Here is an 18,994-nt window from a genome sequence, read left to right on the forward strand (position 1 = left end):
CACCTAGCGTATCTGCGTTGTCTACGACTAGGCTAGGCTATGCACAAACAGTAGCGTCTCTATTTTATCATCCTCGTTGTGACAATTCTGTCCTAGCCTACTGATACTAATAGCAATTTCTCTGTTTTTTTTCTGCATGTCTTCCCCGTATCTTCGTCAATGTCGCTTCTATCTTTGCTCGCACACTTCGACTCTATAGCAAGATGTTCATCGGTGGTCTCAATTGGGATACAACAGATGGTAGATATACAAAGCATCACGTTAATGCGTAGTACTTACTGTTTTGCCGTAGAATCTCTCCGTAATTACTTTTCGCAGTTCGGAAAAGTCGACGCTTGCACAATTATGCGCGATGCGGGCGGAAGGTCGAGATGTTTTGCCTTCCTTACCTTTGAAGATCCTGCGAGTGTGAACGCCGTTATGGTCAAGGAGCATTTCCTTGACGGCAAAGCAGTACGTCGATTTACTTATCAAAAATGAATATCGAGTTAACTTGGACCACAGATTGACCCTAAGCGAGCTATCCCTCGGCAAGAGCACCAGCGTGCCACGAAGCTCTTCATAGGTGGTCTTGCAGGCAGTGTGACCTCTGAGTCCATGCGCGAATTTTTTTCACAGTTTGGAAAAGTCATTGATTCGACGGTCATGTTGGACCGGGAGACAGGCAGAAGCAAAGGGTTTGGCTTCATCTCCTTTGAAGATACCAACGTCCAGCCATTCCTGGGTTTCGGTAACCTCGAGATTGATGGTAAATTGGTAAGTATCTTCTAGCTATCGTCGTAAGTCTAAATTGACTTGCTGCAGATCGACGTAAAGCTCGCTCAACCGAGGTACCAGCGAGATAACTACAGCGAAGATAACCAAGCCGGTGGAGACTATACCGCGGCTGCCGTTGGTCGAGGCGCTGGTGCCGTCGCCACACAGGGTAACTTCAGTAACCCTATGGCTGCCACCGGAGCTGGAAATACGCCTTTCGACCCCCAAGCTTTAGCTCAGCTATACACACGCATGTTCCAGATGACTGGAGGTGGCGCAATGAATCCGATGATGGCTGGTATGAACCCGATGATGGCTGGTATGGCCAACACGGGCTTTGGAGGACCTGGAAACATGAGGGGGATGGGTAATATGGGCGCTATGGGCATGGGTATGGGTACTGGAGGAATGGGTATGGGCAGGGGAGGTATGATGCAGGGCACCGGTGCGACCAACATGAACCCGAATATTCCAAGGGGTCCCCGTGGAGGTCCTGGTGGTCCTGGAGTTGGTCCCCAGAGAGCGGCGCAACGGGGCCAGCACAATTATCACCCCTATGCACGGTGAACGGGCTCACTTTCAAAATATTTTTGAACTGTCCCGTCGGTGGTCTTTTCGGACGATGTGTATAGTTCTTACTTTTTTTCTTTACTTATCTTTTTCGTCTACTGTACTTTGTACAACTAAAATGAACCTTCCTCATTGCTTTCATTGCCTCCATCAGTAGATATAATACGGATGTAGTTAACAGAGTACTACTGGATCCTATATTTTACACGAAACAAAAACAAAATTCCGGTCTACGTCCCCTCATCTACAGGACTATCCACAAAGACGCATCTTTCCCAAGGTAAAACCTCACCATGCTCGGTCACGCCCTGAACATAGAACCTTGTTTTTGTCTTGTTTGGATTCTCCACAAAGAACGTCTTAGAATATCCCGAGTACCCGGATGTGCCAATCCACGTCGCATCTTCCGGACCCCTAGCATACGTCGTCGACGAGAAGGGACTAGCGTATATATTGTAGTACACGAAGGACGGGACTCTATATGGCTGTATGTCCCACAATGGCACAGGGTCCTCGGGGGAAGTAAGCGGATGTAGGGTGATAGCTGGAAGAGACGTGGCGACTTCCCAGGTAAGCTTCCCATCCTTGGGGGAATAGTCTGCCCAGAGTAACATTGGAGAGAATGACGACGAAGGTGAGGGCGTTCGGTACACATTTAGTTGGCCTAAGAGGAGGGAAGCAGCGAGAGGCTCTGATGGATCTTCCGTAACGATGGCTATAACTAAGCCGATGGATGCAGAGGATGAAGAAGATGGAACGGAAATTTGTATGGAGACCTTTACCCATCCATGTGCAAGTGCGGTGTCATTTTCAGTTTGGGGCATGATAGTAACGCTGCCTTCTGTACTAGGAGACTTGACGGAGAGACTGACATCTAGGTCAGCAGCCGCGTCAAGCTTGTAGATGGCGATAGCTTCGTAGGTAGTCTGCGCGGAGAGCGAAAGTGATTGTACTGGTAGCCATACGCAGCGGTACACTGAGCGCTCTCCCTGATCAGTGAGCGATACCCGAAGGGAGCTTCCACCGTTCCAAGCGTCGTCCATGCAAATAGACGGCTCCGCCTCTATTTTCCCATCGAACATTTCCTCGTCTTCACCTTCCCACGAAATCGCGGGCCGGGGCCAGACGAGGTCCCCAACGCTCGTCTGTTTGTCCACGTCTGTCCACCCTTTCTCGCTCTCGAAGACTTTGACGCCGTTGACCCACCAAGCGTGGCCTACGCCGGGAGAGAACGTCGTATGGAGAGGGAGGTGCTTAGGATCCGGGGGCGCACGATGGGTGAAGAACGATGCGATCGGGAGGAAAGGACCATGGGTGCAGTCAGGCTCGCCCTTACGCTTAGAGACTTCGGGCACTGACACCTCATCGTTGTTGGTCGTTCCAACCCAGAGCGTACGCTCGTAATCCCACCACTGTTGCCAGGTCCAGCCAGGTTTGTCTTGTTCAGATTCCCAGGTCCAGGCTTGGCCGAAGAGGGCAACGCTCAGTCCAAGGGAGTCAGGGGATATGTGGGTAATGGCTTTGTAGGAACCGAAGCCCCCGCCGCCGTGGCTGCCTCGACCCCAGACGTCAACACCTACATAGATAAAAATGTTTAATGAGGGGTGTGGCGCACAACAAACAAATTTGATTACCCATATAGATATCCTGAAGGGACTTATTCGCGAAATGCATCTGACTCTCTGTGAGAGCAGGATCTAAGCTGAGAAAATACTGTGCTGTAAGATTCGGATAGTCATTCCGCCACTATAGAGGATGAGAAGAATCAATCAAGAGGTCACCTGAGGACGTACTGTGTAGTTGCTGAAGAAAGATTGCGAGGATAAAAAGAAAGGCAGGTTCAGGCTATTGAGTCTGTCTTGCCAAGCGAGCTGTCCCGATACGATGACACTGTCATACCTTCATAAAAGATGTAAGCGAAAGATACACATTCGAAATAGAAGGACTGCAAACCAGATAACTTCCGCATGAGGTCCTACTGTGTTGCACATTTCAGATTGCAACATCGTGATCCAGAGAGAAAGCGCTCTAGTTTGTTCAAAGCTGCCTTGCAAAGGACACTCAAAATTGAGCAAATATCCTTCAAAACCTCTTTCTGCGGCGAGCTCTGCAAGTACCCGTGCATAGTGGGGTGACACCTGGCATGGAAGAAGAACTTGCGACATGGTTTGCAGGACCTGTACTTGATTTTGGGAGCTGTCCTACGAGGAGCCGGAGACAGTCTGCTTCTGCGCCTCCTTCGAAGATGCTAATAAAAATTTGTCGGTTCGCAGCGAGTCAAATAAGGGGAAATGCCTACAGAGTGCCCAGCATTTTGACTCCTTGTCGGTGTGCAGCGGTTATCCAACCGTGTGGGGGGATGGTAACGCGATGGTGTGAGAAACTGATCGTTACTTGCGGGACGCGTTTTAGTGTTATTTAAAGATACTTACTAGATAAAGCTATTACAAGCCGACCAATAATTGAAGGTGTACGAAAGATCGAACGGGCTCTCAGTGTATCCTCCCTGTAAAAAAAATCAGTTCTGTTCGTGTATCCCAAAACAAGTAGTAGTCCGTACCTTGTAATCATGACATACCTTTACGGAAAAATAAGCTACGGTCCACGTAGACTGACTGAGGCTTCACCAGAAGGTTTCCCTTAAAACTTGACTCGGCGCTTAGCTTGCGTGGATAATATTTCAAGGGAGAAGTCAGTTTCTTTGTCGGTTTGTCCGTGTATGCATCGAGCTCTTCGAGAGATTTGAAATACTGGATCAAATACCCTGGAGAGTTCTCCAGGACCACAGATCCTCTAATCGGCATGGTCGTGGCAGTCTACGATTAGAACATCGATCGCGTAATTACAAGTCAAGTCCCGGGCCGATGTGCCGGCGAGTGGTAAGGAAGTTCTTCAAAACTTCTTCCACACTCCCGTCATGCCTAAGTTTCCATATACAGTTTCCATCAAGTCAGAAACTGGATTCTCCCCGCCAAAAACTGATTTCCAGCCGACGGAAATCTATCTGAGGAAATCTTTTCAGTTCGGCGAACCGTTTCTGTCTGATTTCCTCCGCGTGGAAACAATTGGGGGACAGTAGTGCCAGTCGTTGTCTAGTACTGTACCCAGAAGATAAATTCAGCAATATAATTTAGCTGGTAACCTTGCACAGCGTCAGCAAAAAGGTTACCGTCGAGATTTGCATCGCAATTTACGATAAAGATGCTACTGCAGTTCAGAGCGAGATATGCGTCGCAAGCAGTATACCACTTGGAACATAGGGCTAGTATTGTTACAAGAGTGATTCATGAGTAGTATGACAGCAATTAAAACCTTCGAAGACAATACATCTCTAACTGGAGCTAGCCACCCCAGTATGCCAGACTGCTTGGAGGTACCTGTCCTCTGGAATACACTTCTTTAGTGTGTCGTAGTCATACCAAACCACGACCTCCTTAGTAAGAGTCACTATCGCGCGTTGACCGAGGGAATAAGCTGAAGCCTCTAAATTCAAAGCCGACGGGTCCGGTCTTTGCCCATCAGTTGGTTGAACAGGTCGGTGAGCTATTAGGAGCTGAGTGTGTTGATGTTGAGCACGTCACAGAAGAAATGAAAAGGAAAGCTTACAGTGTCGGGGTAGGTAACAGGACGTCGATATCGCACATCAATGGATTTGAGAATGAGTGAGACGCCTTCCCCCCGAATCAGAGAGTCAGCGGCAGATGGTCCACCGAGTTGATGACCAAGATGCCTCATCCAATGGACACGACTCTGGTTTAATCCTTGAATTCCAGATATTGCAGAGAAATATAGAAATACGCACTGATTCAAAGAATCGGACTGATAGACATCGCTGGTATCAGTCAGAAACCAAGCTGACGGCGATCAGGCTCACCATAGCTGACATTGTTTACATGTCTACATGAAATATTCAGCCGAGACCAATAATAGGATTTCACATTGCTGTAGCTCACTGGAACGTATCATGGTCGCCCCATACAATTGGCTGTTCCCAAAAGTACTTAGGATTGTAGCCTGCTAGGGTGAGTGCCTTGTACGCGTCTGCCTTGGCTTCCTGGTATTGCTCTAATGGAGGTAAAAAAATAAATAAATCAGAAAAATCGTCGAAACTCTCCAAGGGCTAATACCGGGAGTGTCGCAGGGGCCTAGCTGGATTAATGTGTAATAAGTTTAAGTCGGAGGAAATTAGTATCGGTAGGAAAGAACGAACATTAGTAACTGTACGTCTTTGAGCCTGTCGAAATATTTGAAGGGAGTAAATAGACCTCTTGCTTTTCGCAGCAGCTGAACGGAGCGTGCTTTGCATCTTGTTGACATGCAAGTAGTGACATGTTGAGGATTCCACCGGTATCCTTCTTCCCCTCGGCCCGGTAATAGCCGAGGCCATTTCACATTTCTCTTTGCGGAATTGGTAATTCCATTTTCGGCATTCACCTCCACTTGGGTGGAAATTTTTATATCTTTCGAATGAATCGACCCTCGAAGCCCGCCAAAGTAGATAGCTCGGTACAAAAACTATCTTCAGGAGAAGAAATTAGGGCGTTACTACGGTCACAGGATGTCGATATTCTAACTCGAGGTACGATATTTATTTTTTCCCTGCATATTATACGACGTTTTCTGCAGGACTTACGTCCATTCGGAACCAATTTACGGTGAAACCGGATGAAAACATATCCCCACAGGACAGTCGTTTGATCCTTGCCCAACAATGGTTAAATGGATCGCCTGGTGCCGAGGATATCTTCACTCTCTGGGCGGGAGCGGAACAGGTGAGTATGTTCGCTGAAGATTCCTATGAACACGCCCAACTGTTTTTTGTAGCGACAAACAGCATCGATATCCTTACTGCTCTCTGTTCTTGCTGTGACCCTGTCGTTAGTATCAAGCCACTACACGTACCATTCGTTGGGGCATCCGATTGTCAAGCAGTTGCTCTCACCTCAATGGACGCGGAAACTCAATTCGTATATCAGCGGATCTAGCAACGACCTGATTCTATCTACATTAAAGTTGTATAACAGCCTTTCTGGCTTTGCTCGGGGTCGTGAACGGAAGGGCGTACTAGAGGCCTTTGCTTGGGAGACCAAGGTACGGACTCATTTTTCGTGGTTACATATCTCTAAAATCAATCCATCTTAGAGTCTTCCAAAATTAATGAATCTAAGACGAAAATCCAAGACTGACGAATCCCTCGACCCGTTGGCCAAGCCTGGTGAGTTTTGGCCGCACCTCGGACTTCTTTTTTAAATCAACATTATAAGATATCCGGACACTGTACATTCTTTTCCTGCTATCGTTTGTGGATACCAACACTCCTGTGCCAGTCAAAGTCGTGTTTTTGGAGCAGCATCGTGACGCCTTTGTTTCTATGTTCAAAGGCCTATCTCAGGACCATTATCCTGTCATTCGTAAAGTCTTGGAGGTTTCTTGGGCCGGGATATGGTCGGAACCTAAACTGAAGCGAACGCTTAAGATTGGAGTGTTCAATGAGACAACCATAGCGCAAGTAAGTTCATTTCTTCGACAAATGCTATCAGAAACTAATACTCATCAAAGCTAGCGAAAGTGTATGATCGTGTAGATTCCGAGGACGAAGATCCGGAGCATGTCCCTGCAAATATTGTCCACCACTTTCTCCTAGCAATATGTACGCGGCCCGGTACCGGGATTTGTTTCAAGGACAATGGATGGTATCCTCGTGACGTCGAAGACGCGCAAGACGACGAAGAGGTCCCTAAAAGCCGAGGAGGAAAGCTGTATAACAAGATGTTAGCAAACGTCTTGCGATCACTCAAAGTCAACGAAGATATGCGGCAGCAGGAACTCAGTTTGAAAATAATGTCTTCTTGTCCTGAGCTTGTAGCGGGGTAAGTAAAGCATATTGATTACTTTTTCATTGACTGATCGTTATTTAGGTATTGGTCTGCGGCAAGCCTAACGTTGGAACCCCGGCTATCATCTCGGTGGATCACAAACATAGCTCTGTTTGGGTCTATCATATCCCTCCCAATTCCAGTCTCTTGTTTCATTCTTTCAGAGAACACTGACGGGGTTCTCTATCAGCCGTCCCCCCCTCCCTTGTCTATCGTCCTCGAAAACGTCTTTCCTTTGGTTAATACCAAGGTCCATTTCACCAAGGGACTACAACAGGCTAGCCGCAGTTTGGTACAGCACTGTACCGCTCTCGCGCTGTCAAAATGCCTGATGAAGTATCGCGATGTTACGAAGCATTTCCGAATGATCGCGGATGCACTAGAGGAAGGGGAAGCCGATGGACAGTGGTCCAAGCGCTGTCGTGACTTAGAGAAAGAGGCTCGTAAGAGAGTGCCCGAATTTCAGGTCATTGTCGGGTACTCGCAACGGACGACTGGACAACTGGCTTCCCAGCTCACGGAATCTCAACGCCAAACCCAAGCCGCTCTACTAGCGGAGAGTGCCCAGCGGTTACTGTGGCTCTATCATGACTGTTTACCGGATTCAGTCTCGGAAGCCCGATTTGACATCGGAAAGATGTTAATCAACTTCTCGAGTACAGAAACTGTCGAGGGAGAGGGGAACAACGAGAACATGTCGCCAGCTGCACGCAAACTGCATCTTGTTCGGCAATTACACGTTCTGAGGCTTCTTCAGTCCAGCGATCAGTTTTCATGGGCTTCTAAACCTGGTCAGACTTTCATCAATTCGGACCCTTTCCATTTCTTTACTAAAGTACCCATCGGATAGGTTCATCAAAATCTTCCTACCTGCATATTCTTTTGCAGGCGCTTACGTCTTCCAATGTCCTTGCCATACATTCGACACTTGTCCATCTTCTGGAGCATTTATTGGGCAACAGTATCATGTTTCAACATAATCCGGACGAGGTACATTTGTGGCTAATTTCTTTGCCCATGGGACGCCGGCCACCATCTGGGGGCGAATCGCCGGATGGTGCCAAGCTCACGGATGAACCAGAAAGTGTTCTCACTTTCCTTGACGACTGCATACAGAGGTGTGCTAAGACGCCTTATCGTTACATCGAGGAGATACAGGCCTTGGAGTCCATCGAGGATCGTGCTGAATCTCAGCTGCCAAGCCCGCTATTAATTACGCTAAGCGAGCAGCTTTCGGCTAAACTTACTGCTAAGCTGCTATCCGCTTCAGACGTACTTGCGCTCGCGACGTTCATCAGGAGCCTCGTCTTTCAACTTCAGAATAGCTTCTCTCAAGGGAGGGCTCTGCTTTCCTTCACGGATAAGATTGATGGCATACTCGAGCCCCAAAAACTCTTTCCCGAATATCCGATCGTTACCACCGCCATTCGTAGAGAAGTGGAGATTCTCAAATACTGTCTGGGCCATCTTAGAATTCCTAAGCCCCCGACGCCTACTAGCATCGGCAAAGATGTCAAGAGCTTTCTTCGCGCCGTTGAAGGATTGCCGATACGTACGCTTATGTTCCTTTTTCCGCGCAACCTATGCCTGACTCTAAACTGTAGCTCCAATTGAGTCTGCACGAATTGTGGCAGCTTACGAGTTGGTCGACTGGCTTCGACTGCTGGAACAGCAGCTACGACCGGTGGACATGGAACGCCTAGTGACAATCGTTCATCGGTTCTTTCCGCCTGCCCTTGAGGCACTGTCACAAGCTGCTAACCCTGCACATCGTCTACTCTGGAACGGCGTCAAACTAGTGTCGAATGAACTATTGCCATAGTAAGTATACAAATTCCATTTTCCGCACACTCCATTAACGGTAACGCTAGCGCCAAGTTCGATTGGTTGTTTGTGTCTGCCGACGAGGAACAAATACAAGAGCAAGATGGGCGGGAAATCCTCGTGAACGCAGTCTTTGCGCACCTGCCGTCGCTTTCGGATTTGAAGAGGGTGATGTGCCAAATCAGCCATTGCATAACTGTCGCTGCTGAAAGAGCAAGCCTGCTGCGTGGATTGCTGCAGCTCTTGAACTCTTTGATTACCCGCTCGGCTTCTGTATTGCCCAAGGCCGATTGTGCCGAACTAAAAGGATTTGTATTCGCTTTGGAGTCTGTCCAGAAACTGTGTACGTCTTCGGCTCTGTCTGAACCTGTTCGAGAAGGTAAAGAAACTACATATGAAGTTGATGGCTGCACGTACTGATGCTCTTTCGCTGATGCTGTAGCTCTCAGTGCATTGGTGAAAGACACTTTGGATACCAGCTCGCCCACCGAAAAAGGCTTTGCTTCGGATATAGCCTTCCACTGGCTAAATGAGGTTCGGGTCGGCTTAGGCAGTAATGCAAGCATCTCAGTAAGTCTTGCTTATGCCACATTCATTCAATGTGCTGACAGACGGCAGCTTCCATTTAGCATCGATATGGGTGGTATATCTTCCCTTGGATAACTTGCTCGATCTGTTGGACTCATTGAGCCAAGGCCTGGCAAAAGACCGTGAACAAGCCCCCATTCTCGACCTGCTGGACACCGTTATCAGCGCAGTTCGAGACTTTGCGATGCGGGACGCTCAAGCAGAGTACCTACTACGTGCAAGGACGATACAGTTGATCAATCTTCGCTCACATCTCTCCAACTCTGCGGTCCTCGAAGAACTCCTTGCGATAGCACTACGCTCTTCCTTTGCCATTACACGTTGAAGGTCTACTCCATCCTATACAGAATACAGAAGATGCCGAGACCCGCTTTGACCGCTCAATAGCGCGATGGAGCCATCGACTAGAACCTCTACCTACGGAACTCCAGTTTGTTACACTTCTGCAACAGGAATATTGGACCTCGGCAACAGCAGAGATTCTCCGCTCTCTGATTTATAAACGCCCATGTCCTTATGGCGCTTTTTCATCATGGCTGGGAACCAACCAATGCCTAGAGAGAGATCCTCTTGAATTGGTTTCTGTCCTGTATTCTTATTTGGACGTTGCCAAGTGCCGTGGCATAGCCATTTCCGAGGCTGAAGCTGAGTCGTGGGTTCGGCATGGTCGGCGAATGTTCAAATGGTCCACCGATGAATCGTCGTCTCCAAGTCTCCGTCATACAGCTTCGGCATGTGTCACCTTGCTATTCCAGTTACTCCCTTTCCATCGTTCTCAGCTCGAGGATTTGATTCTGAATGACCTGAGTAAGCTGTCCGTCAAATCGCTTACACCGGGCATGCTACTTGTTGGCCTCAATATCGGAGGCAAGGCATCTGCGTTGACGAGCGCGTTAGCGGAGCATGGAGTGCAATGGGCTGTGCGTCATTTTACTGACGAAAATCCCATTGATGACATGTCTTCTCGATGTGTCAAATATTTAAGTGAGTAGCATTCGTACCAGCTGCCATCCGAGATATTGATATTCTGCAGCCGACGTGGTCAAGACGGTGTCTTTGAAGTCACATATTGTTGAGCCCCTTCTCACTGCTGTAACACAGTTCCAATTGTGGAATACAGCAGCAGTGGAATTATTGACCGCAGTTCTGAGCCATGTTCCCTTCAAGGTACGCGGCTATACAACAAGAGGATCTATCTCAATGCTCATATATTTCTTTAGCCTTTGATAGTGAATCGTGTTCTTCAAAACGTCATACAGCACCACCGCTTCGCTAAGATATGTTCAGTGACGGGCGCTTCTTCATCACCTTTGAGAGACGCTATTGTCAATCTTCTCCACGTCTTGTTCCATCTCCATCCTTCCAACACTTGCCAAATCACACATATTGTACCGCTAATGGCCGTGTATCATGGAACTGCATCAATATCTGACCGGAAGCTGCTTTCAATCTTCCGTCTTTTTGAGGCACAACGAAAGACCTCGATCGGGATTCTGTTCAATCAGTGGAATGCATCACATGAGACGATGTCGAACGGTGCCTTGGAGGCCATCCAGAGCCTGGATCCAACACTCCTTCTCCAAACTTGCCTCCACTATCCCAATTGGCGGCGTGTTGATGATCAGGTTGACCAAGTCAAGCATCCAGTGCCTACTTATGATCCTCTCTTCGTCATCCTTCTGTTCGCGCATACCTTAGCAGAAGATCCACCCCAGGGTACTTTCCCTTGGATCGAATTCTTTCGGACGAACGTCGTCGGCCTTGTTATCCGATCTCTTTCGGCAAAAGGTGGCCACATCCGCGAGCTCGCGATATACTGCATATCAGCTCTGTGGAAACAACTAGAAGTCAGTACGATCATCTGTATCATGTTTGCGCAGCAGCTAATGGTACGGTGTTTATAGACCGTCGAAATGCAAGAGAAGCCCTCCGTTCTTTACATACTCGGGCTACTCCGAGATACCATACCACAACCATCAGCCGGAGAATGCCCCAAACGTTTGCCGACGTACTCCACCTTAATATTACTACATGCGTTGAGAGGTGTTTTCTATCCCTCTCATTTCGCGTACCCGTTGACCGCGCGGTTCTTACTGCAACGTCCGGAGCTGGACATCAGCGATGTGCCGATGCTATTCGGGTTGCTATACAGTAGCTCCGACAACTGGAAACAAGAGAGGGCATGGATGATCAGACTTCTTTCTGACGGACTGGTCGGTACCGATGACTGGCGAGTTTTCAAGCGTCGGCATACGTGGGACCTTCTTGCAAGTATTTTCCAAGCGTCCAATGACGTTGCTTTGCGTAAAGGCATTCTGGAGGTTAGTCCAAACAATAATATCTGATTCCGTTCAACAATCATCCTTTCTTAGGTGTTGGCGAACTTGACTTGCATTCCCCAAGCAACAACGTCTCTTGTTTTGAAGTCGGGGCTTCATTGCTGGATTGAAATGCAATTGCTCAATCTCGTTGAAGACGAGAGCATTGCGTGGTTGAAGATCATCGAGAACATCATATGTTGTAGTGACGCAAAAAAATTAGAGACAGCTACAAGCGGCCAGTGGCGATGGATAATAGGCCGTTGCATGTCACTTCTCCTCAATGACTCGTCATCAGGTAGGTCAACCCGATTCCTGCATAATCGATTGATGCTAAAATCGTCCTCTAGTCAAGCTTTCTGTGTTATCATTGGTGGCCCGCGTGCTGCTGCGCCTCGCTTTGCTACCCGGTCCTTTGATTCCGAGCTCGACTTCATTACTCAATCGGACCGTGTACTGTCTTGAAGAGACAGAAAAGCAGATAGAGTGGAAACCGTTAGGTATGAGCAGGAGCGCACCCACGCCACTGTCTTCGCTTCACACCAAGCTCCATTTGTTCGACAACGTGTCGGATGACCCTGTAAGGGAATGGGGTCAGGCAGTCGAGTCGCTCTGGCGCGTATCAATGACGTTCTCAGATAAAGAACCGGCTTGGGATCTGTTGTCCAGCCGGTTATTGATATGGCGGGCACAGCTGGATGCAGTGAACAACACCGGTGTAGCTGAATGGGCTAGAGCGGAAGTCATTAGAAGTCTTACTTAGCATTCGCTATCCCTCCATTTGTATCATTATGTATTATTGTACATTCTTGTGTTCCGATGTGTAAATCACGGGTCAAAACTTACAACTTCGATCGTCCTGGTGGCGTTCCGTTTGAAACCAGCGCATTAAATATTATTTCTCCTAGTTTATCGGGTTGCTCTTGCGGTACCTTGCATCACTTTTAGACCGACGCAATTCTGTTCAGTCATATTAAACACTCACCAGATGGCCAGACTCTGGAATTGTAGTGATAGAAGCGAAGGGTCGTCCGGAACTAGGATCAACAATTGCCTCATGCACTCGTTTCGGTCTGTGTCGACAATCAAGGAGAAGGAAAACTGGTAGGTAGCGCCTAGACTTACAAGAAATCATGGATACCACCCAACACTAGATGCACTGGCCGACTCGCGCAAGCTCTATTCAAGTCGCCTATAGGCTTAGTAGCACCTTCTGGATCTCGATACATGGCCTAAGGTTTCATGAGACCGTGTTTCGACTTTTTCTCCTGGATATCAAGTGCGACGTACCGCTTCTTGATCCCTCGTACAAGCAAGTGAAAAGCCCGTGTAAGGGTTTTCAACATGATAAGAACCCGGATGCGGTCGGATGGCATGTTGCTAGCGGGATAGGCGTCAGCCGTATGTTAACTTAACGCCGTAGACGTCGAAAGGTTAACGTACAATAAACAGCTGTTGGATCCTCGGATCCCACTTCTTCGTCCGATCACGCCTCTTGAGGGAGACCATGGCCGTCGTGAGGTCTGGCCATACGTCCCGACGTTCGTATGCGCCCTTGATAAGAATGGAGCGTAACTTTTTTAGATGATCAGCACCCGCTGGACTCAAAAGCGGTTCGACAAGTATTATCGACAAGAAAGGGATCGTAGGTGACATATACTGCAGCATTGTCCTGTTCGAAAGATCCCGTCAATACCGGTTGAAATGCCAGTGGGTCAAAGCCACGTACATTGCCACCCCTCCAAGTGAATGCCCTACACCCACAAGGTTGCGCGTTCTAAAGTCGATGCCATGCGCAGATTTAGATAATAAGAAGCGATGCGCCGCCTGGGCGTATTTCTCGCAGCTGACTGGATCGAATTATTGTTAATGTTTATCGTCGTCGAATGTGACGAACGCACATTTCAGATAGAATTCTGGTGTCTGCAACACCCCCTCGTTCAGCACTGCTGATGCACCATGATTGGGACAATCCAGCGTCCACGCCTCCCGGATCCGCACTGAACCGCCAAAAGAAGCAAGATCGAAAATCTTTTCCAAAGTTGGCTCCCAGCTCTCTTTGTGAAAGCTCGTTCCATGGAGGCACAGCAGCGTCAATGCATCCGAACCTTGAGATGCAGGGGAGGATGACCAGTATCTTTTAGCAGTCAAGAACAGGGGGTAGCCATCGTGGGGAGGTACAATTATCGCTTCTGAGTGCATTATCAGCTCGAGTCCTTGAACGTAATAGCTAGCCCTTACTTTATATTATTTTGAGAAGCAAGCGCTGGATGCAGATGAAAACAACACAGCCGCTTTTGTCAACATGTTGGCTGTCACCTGAGGAAGATGCCGCTGATTCCGCTTGATACCGATGCGTCGGACTCTGTAGCAGCACTATTGTAAGGTATCATATATCACAGGGCGTCATGCCGCAGGAGTGCCGTTCTTAATAGAAGTTCGAGCAATAATAATGCGGTGAAGACATTGAGGTTCTCTAAGTCCTTGTGAATAATGGGGAAAGGGAAAGCATCGTTATATTTCAAAACAGTCTTCATTGAACCTAGCTTGGCACTCGACTCCTCAAACTTTTGGCAGCACGTCAATTTCCTATAATTTGAAATCCTAGTACATACTAAAGATGACTTCATTAGAAAGTCAAGGTTTGCCCAGCGCTTGCTGTAACGGAGGCCCTGACGTTGGCAGTTGGCAACAGTGTGTAAGAATAGGGCGCAGTGTTGAAGTTTCCAACGGGGGCGGCTGTAAGATCATGAGAAACTTGTAAACGATCGAGATCCAGGGGGGCTACGCACTGTCTGCCCCATCAGGCCCGAAGTCTGATATTAACTGTATGAGAAGGGAGTGGGTAGGAAGTGAAGGGAGCCTACATACCATTGCCTCGAGATACAGCAAAGCCTTCATCGGTGGCGTAAAGAGGCTTGTCAGTGCCTAGAACAATTTCAGTGTCAGTGTTGATAGAACAAAAGGAGAGTGGTCCTACCAGTCCAGACATTATTTTCGACGAGGAGTTGAGCACCTAGAAGTTGGCACTAAGACAACGTTTACTATATGAGTAATCGAAATACTCACCATCACGGGTGTTTATGCCATCGTTGTTGTCATCGAAGACCTAAAGATGGAAAAAGGTGAACGTACACATTGAATATATAGAGAGATTCATACGTTGTTGAAGATGTGGCCATGTCCGAATCTGTCGGATTGTCAGAAGGTCGCTCGAGAAAAAATTACGACCAGCATACCGGAATGACGGAGTACGCGAGTTCAGATCGAACCACCAGTTGTTAGCAAAGGTAACAGTGATAGCGACTGTCCTCGGCCCCATTGCTATCGGAATGGCCGACGAGAGAAGCCTTCCAGTGTGTATACAATTTGCTGTTTGTAACGGTCACACCGGTGCAGCCGTGAGTAATATCGAGAAGACCATCATAGCTAACGTTCGTTAGTCTTAACTCCACCGCTCAGTACATGAGGCACTTACAAGTCCTGGAGAAGAATAAGGGCTTGCAGGAAAATAGAAATAAACGGTAGGTACATACCTTGTCATGGTCTCTGTCGCTGGAAAGATCCAGGTGATCAAGCCAGACTTGGCTGGCGGACTGAACGCCGAGGGCATCTCCAGCTGACGCCAAAACCTTGGATATTTTGATGTTACGAATGATCACATTTGATTCCGACAACACACGAAGACCGATGCCATTGAGCGCTGAAAAAGGATAAGAAACGAACGTAACTCTTCATCATTTTTATTGCAACACTTACTTGCCCCGGGAGCACCAAGAACCGACGTGTTCGAACCAACTTTGACGACAGTATTGCCGGTCAAAGTGCCTGGCGCAAGAGTCGTATGTGAGTTCGTCCTTTCAGTACTTGGGAAGGTATGTTTACCTGAGATAATAACGATCTTGGGACTGTTACCAGTAACAGCGCTCGTCAAAGCGTCGAGCGTCGTGACCGTAGTCGTAGGTCCACCACGTCCACCAGTAGTGCTTGTGATGTTCATCAGTTCAGGCGTATATATTCCGGGGACAGACCTTACCCCCCGTTGAGAGTCGCATAACCGACGGTAGCAACATCGGAAACAGATGCGCGCTTGAAAATTTTATTCTCAAGCGGAGTGGCCTGGTCAGAATATCAGAATGTGACGCCGTTTCGAGTGGCGGCGTACATACAGAGACAGCGTTGACCGCGACGAAAATCAGGAGAGAGTAGATCCACTTCATGGTAGACAAGAACCAGTTCTGAAGAGACTCCTCGCAAAAACTAGAGCTTTTATACCAGGTTTACCATTTGTTCTTGCTCTAAAAACAGTGCTCTCATTTTTGCACCGCGGACCGACGGAACGAACGGGCCCTACGGGCAGTAGCAGAGAACGCTGGTTTGTGAATGCACGATGTCTTGAAACTTCACTTTAGCCGGATTTATGCCGAGTAATTCCGAGACGAGGGAGAGAGTCTCTGTTCCGATCACCAACGAAGCATTAATCTCGGCGGCCGTCTGTATAAGTAAATCCATTTTATTAGTAGACGAGCTCGATGAAATTGTCTTGACCTGCAGAATAGCAAGTAATAGCTCTAGTAGTCACTTCGGCGAATCCAGAGAACGTGTTATTGCAGGGCATTGACGCGATTCTCCATCAGCTCCTGACGAGTTCCTGGCGGTCAATCGATCGCCGCCACGCTATATAAAAATGTCATGTTCTGAGCAGAATCTCGTCGCGGGCCGCCCAGGGCAGTCTCAAGTACTGCTTCGCGCTGTCGCTCGTGGTCAAGGACCATACTGTTTTCGCTCCAGTGTAGTCCCACTGCTCGGATAATTTCAGAGCGTTGCCAGCTCAGAAAGCCCGTCAGCTGACGCAAAACTCATGCTTTTCGCGTAACGGTCAACTTGCCACACTAGAAGGCAAGTCAGGCGTCGGAATTACGGCTGTAGCGAAACCAATAAGCTGATGAACTTGTGCGAGATGAACCCATAAATTTAGTATCGACTGAGATGAGATGAGATCAGTGCGTAAGTCAGCCGACCTGTATGCTATAGAATCCACGAGAAAAGTGTCTCCCTTTCTGTGGCGTAGAAGCTACGAATGAGAAAGTTGAAATGGTGGTTGGAAACTGAGGATGCGGCCCGAGCCGGCATGATCCCCTTGGCGGTGCGGCATTGCGGCACGACGTAGTGAATACATACTATGTGCCGCCGGCATGGCAAACTAAGTTCAACGTGAAATTTCAAATATGCATTTCCTTTTCGTTTACTCTTTGACCAACACCTCGAATTCATAGAATTCTGGCTTTGAGGTCGGCATGGTACAAGAATCAATAGAGAAAGAACTCAAGAGGGAAGAAGTCGACGATTACTCTATACTAGAACTGAAGTCTCCGTTGTGAAAGTCGAGACAGATTCGGAACACCGCGCACTTGTCGATTTTCCTCCCCCTTTCATCCTACATGACTTACCTTTGGGCGAGGAATTCCAGCCAGAAGTACACCTTGAAGACCTAGCTCTCCAATCATCTACTCCCGATAGCCGACTATCTTCCAGTACTGACTCGAGATCCGGTTCCCTCTTCTCCCCTCGCAAAAGGCGTCGGGTGGTCAAGGTAGAGGTGGTTGTTCCCACCTTACGCTCCGTCCTAGACAAATTTCCGCCTGGAATTGGCGAGGACGATGACGACAACCAGGCAATACAAATACTTGTCAACGTAAGTGATATTTCACTGGTACAACCAGCGACTTTGCGATAATATGATTCTGCAGCCCGATATAAAGAAAAATAAAAACCTAGAACTAACCCTGGATACTGTTCAGAATCGTATCAGGGGCCTCCGTGTCTACAATGTGGATCTTGACCCCGAAATCCGGGATGTCACTGTAGATCGTCGCTTCATGTCGCAAGTTTTGGGGCGGGAACACCCAAGAAACCTTTCCGAATATCGGCTCAAAAATTCCTCGACATACACCACATGGATGACTTCATGTACCTCAATTTGAACATGAATCCTCACGCTCCGCAAATACCAGGGGCACCAGGGTTGTTCTTCTCTTCTCGAAACAAAAGCGAGTGGCCAAAAACTCAAAGAGTTTTCTCCCGGATTGATAGTGGGAAATGGCAATATATGGGTCAGTATTCGATGGAGAGAGCTGCGCCTCTGACCGTAGAAGAATGGGAGAAGCAGGAGAACATTGTGAGCAATATGTATAGCCGTATTAGGTCGAGTCATGATTCCTAACACGCTCTGAAGGTTGTTTCGACTTGGGCACATAAGATATCCAAGGCAGGGTATGGTACTCGGTGCAGAGCTATCGTTCATCTGCGCCACCAACTTGGTCGCAAACCAGCAAAGGCAGAAATCGACCAGGCTCTCCAAGGTGGAAACCGGTACAAGAATGTCACGAAGGAACAGATGGCTCACGCATTGCGTCAGGGTTGGTTGATAAGGCGTCGACTGATCCTTTCACTTCTAAGTCCTCTTCTCACATGTTAATTCAGTTATTGACTGTATGGAAAATGAAGTGTGTGGGGTATGATGTTGGTTTCCAACGCGAGCTTGTTGAGAGGTCGGCGGACTGGGTTCTGCCTCCTCCTAAGCCGGCCAAGAATCAAGGAACGCCGGGCATGGGGTCAAAACGAAAGCACAACGAGTCCCTCAATATGATTGATTCGGACGACGAGTCTACTATTGAAGAGCTGATTTATCTTCCGAAGGGAACAAAGACCCGTCCTATTGTGGTATAATACACAAATACGTAGTGGTTACTTGCTACGACTCCAGTACATCCAAGCATTCCTGTTAGATGCATAGACATATACGAGGACAGGTATACTTTGGCCAAAGTCATGTCCTGAAGAGAACGTGTTCTTCTTGAAGGCTTCTGCGAGAAATTAACTGACCCTATGAACAAATTTTCTTCCAATGTAAAAATCTAGGAACTCGACCCTAGCAGCGGCTCAATTTTCCTTCGACTTTACGTTATCTTCGCTTCGCTACCAATTTCGTGGAACCAGACGTGAACGGGCATTTTGACGCGTCCTCACCAGTCCGTGTAGACATGACATGATAAACAAATC

The 18,994-nt window shown here is 48.1% G+C and overlaps 7 protein-coding genes across 7 annotated transcripts; 3 read left to right on the forward strand and 4 right to left on the reverse strand.

Annotated features, from left to right (window-relative positions):
- The first annotated feature begins 49 nt into the window (after positions 1-49).
- EV420DRAFT_557174 (RNA-binding domain-containing protein) lies at positions 50-1,440 on the forward strand. The gene is made up of 4 exons (XM_060482569.1): positions 50-240; positions 293-453; positions 505-756; positions 805-1,440. Exons 1-4 carry the CDS (start codon positions 204-206, stop codon positions 1,321-1,323), a joined length of 969 nt encoding a protein of 322 aa, XP_060329217.1. The 5' UTR covers positions 50-203; the 3' UTR covers positions 1,324-1,440.
- Positions 1,441-1,556: 116 nt separating this feature from the next.
- Positions 1,557-4,130, reverse strand: EV420DRAFT_1621238 (glycoside hydrolase family 85 protein; the record flags this gene model as incomplete). The annotated part of the gene is made up of 8 exons (XM_060475676.1): positions 1,557-2,902; positions 2,961-3,072; positions 3,120-3,225; positions 3,280-3,464; positions 3,490-3,574; positions 3,626-3,719; positions 3,871-3,904; positions 3,933-4,130. The coding sequence occupies 8 exons, from the start codon at positions 4,128-4,130 to the stop codon at positions 1,557-1,559; spliced, it is 2,160 nt and encodes a 719-aa protein (XP_060329218.1).
- A 413-nt stretch (positions 4,131-4,543) lies between these two features.
- Positions 4,544-5,673, reverse strand: EV420DRAFT_1552842 (HotDog domain-containing protein). The gene is made up of 7 exons (XM_060473522.1): positions 5,537-5,673; positions 5,454-5,475; positions 5,280-5,391; positions 5,201-5,223; positions 5,129-5,145; positions 4,933-5,076; positions 4,544-4,879 (listed from the first exon to the last, which is right to left on the reverse strand). The coding sequence occupies exons 1-7, from the start codon at positions 5,630-5,632 to the stop codon at positions 4,658-4,660; spliced, it is 636 nt and encodes a 211-aa protein (XP_060329219.1). The 5' UTR covers positions 5,633-5,673; the 3' UTR covers positions 4,544-4,657.
- Positions 5,674-5,755: 82 nt separating this feature from the next.
- EV420DRAFT_1692444 (ribosome 60S biogenesis N-terminal-domain-containing protein) lies at positions 5,756-12,695 on the forward strand (the record flags this gene model as incomplete). Its single annotated transcript, XM_060479365.1, has 19 exons — positions 5,756-5,905; positions 5,953-6,098; positions 6,151-6,417; positions 6,469-6,541; positions 6,591-6,835; positions 6,886-7,196; positions 7,245-8,037; positions 8,091-8,754; positions 8,807-9,023; positions 9,074-9,405; positions 9,469-9,596; positions 9,645-9,669; positions 9,722-9,934; positions 10,002-10,598; positions 10,648-10,781; positions 10,835-11,461; positions 11,519-11,935; positions 11,987-12,230; positions 12,283-12,695. The coding sequence occupies exons 1-19, from the start codon at positions 5,794-5,796 to the stop codon at positions 12,693-12,695; spliced, it is 5,958 nt and encodes a 1,985-aa protein (XP_060329220.1). The 5' UTR covers positions 5,756-5,793.
- Positions 12,696-12,774: 79 nt separating this feature from the next.
- EV420DRAFT_1621240 (Alpha/beta hydrolase fold-1) lies at positions 12,775-14,134 on the reverse strand (the record flags this gene model as incomplete). The annotated part of the gene is made up of 7 exons (XM_060475677.1): positions 12,775-12,864; positions 12,918-13,005; positions 13,058-13,164; positions 13,223-13,312; positions 13,376-13,604; positions 13,662-13,782; positions 13,834-14,134. 7 exons carry the CDS (start codon positions 14,132-14,134, stop codon positions 12,775-12,777), a joined length of 1,026 nt encoding a protein of 341 aa, XP_060329221.1.
- A 294-nt stretch (positions 14,135-14,428) lies between these two features.
- On the reverse strand, positions 14,429-16,633 carry EV420DRAFT_1552850 (pectate lyase). The gene is made up of 12 exons (XM_060473523.1): positions 16,481-16,633; positions 16,102-16,426; positions 15,969-16,051; positions 15,728-15,918; positions 15,469-15,635; positions 15,411-15,415; positions 15,274-15,361; positions 15,002-15,041; positions 14,913-14,948; positions 14,804-14,860; positions 14,725-14,748; positions 14,429-14,671 (listed from the first exon to the last, which is right to left on the reverse strand). Exons 2-12 carry the CDS (start codon positions 16,150-16,152, stop codon positions 14,562-14,564), a joined length of 852 nt encoding a protein of 283 aa, XP_060329222.1. The 5' UTR covers positions 16,153-16,426; positions 16,481-16,633; the 3' UTR covers positions 14,429-14,561.
- A 740-nt stretch (positions 16,634-17,373) lies between these two features.
- EV420DRAFT_1765366 (uncharacterized protein) lies at positions 17,374-18,885 on the forward strand (the record flags this gene model as incomplete). The annotated part of the gene is made up of 6 exons (XM_060480825.1): positions 17,374-17,408; positions 17,468-17,627; positions 17,683-17,902; positions 17,947-18,110; positions 18,168-18,359; positions 18,416-18,885. The coding sequence occupies 6 exons, from the start codon at positions 17,374-17,376 to the stop codon at positions 18,659-18,661; spliced, it is 1,017 nt and encodes a 338-aa protein (XP_060329223.1). The 3' UTR covers positions 18,662-18,885.
- Positions 18,886-18,994: the final 109 nt, after the last annotated feature.

The sequence above is a fragment of the Desarmillaria tabescens genome, assembly GCF_030435595.1.
Source record: "Desarmillaria tabescens strain CCBAS 213 chromosome Unknown EV420scaffold_24, whole genome shotgun sequence".
Classification (NCBI taxonomy): Eukaryota; Fungi; Basidiomycota; class Agaricomycetes; order Agaricales; family Physalacriaceae; genus Desarmillaria; species Desarmillaria tabescens.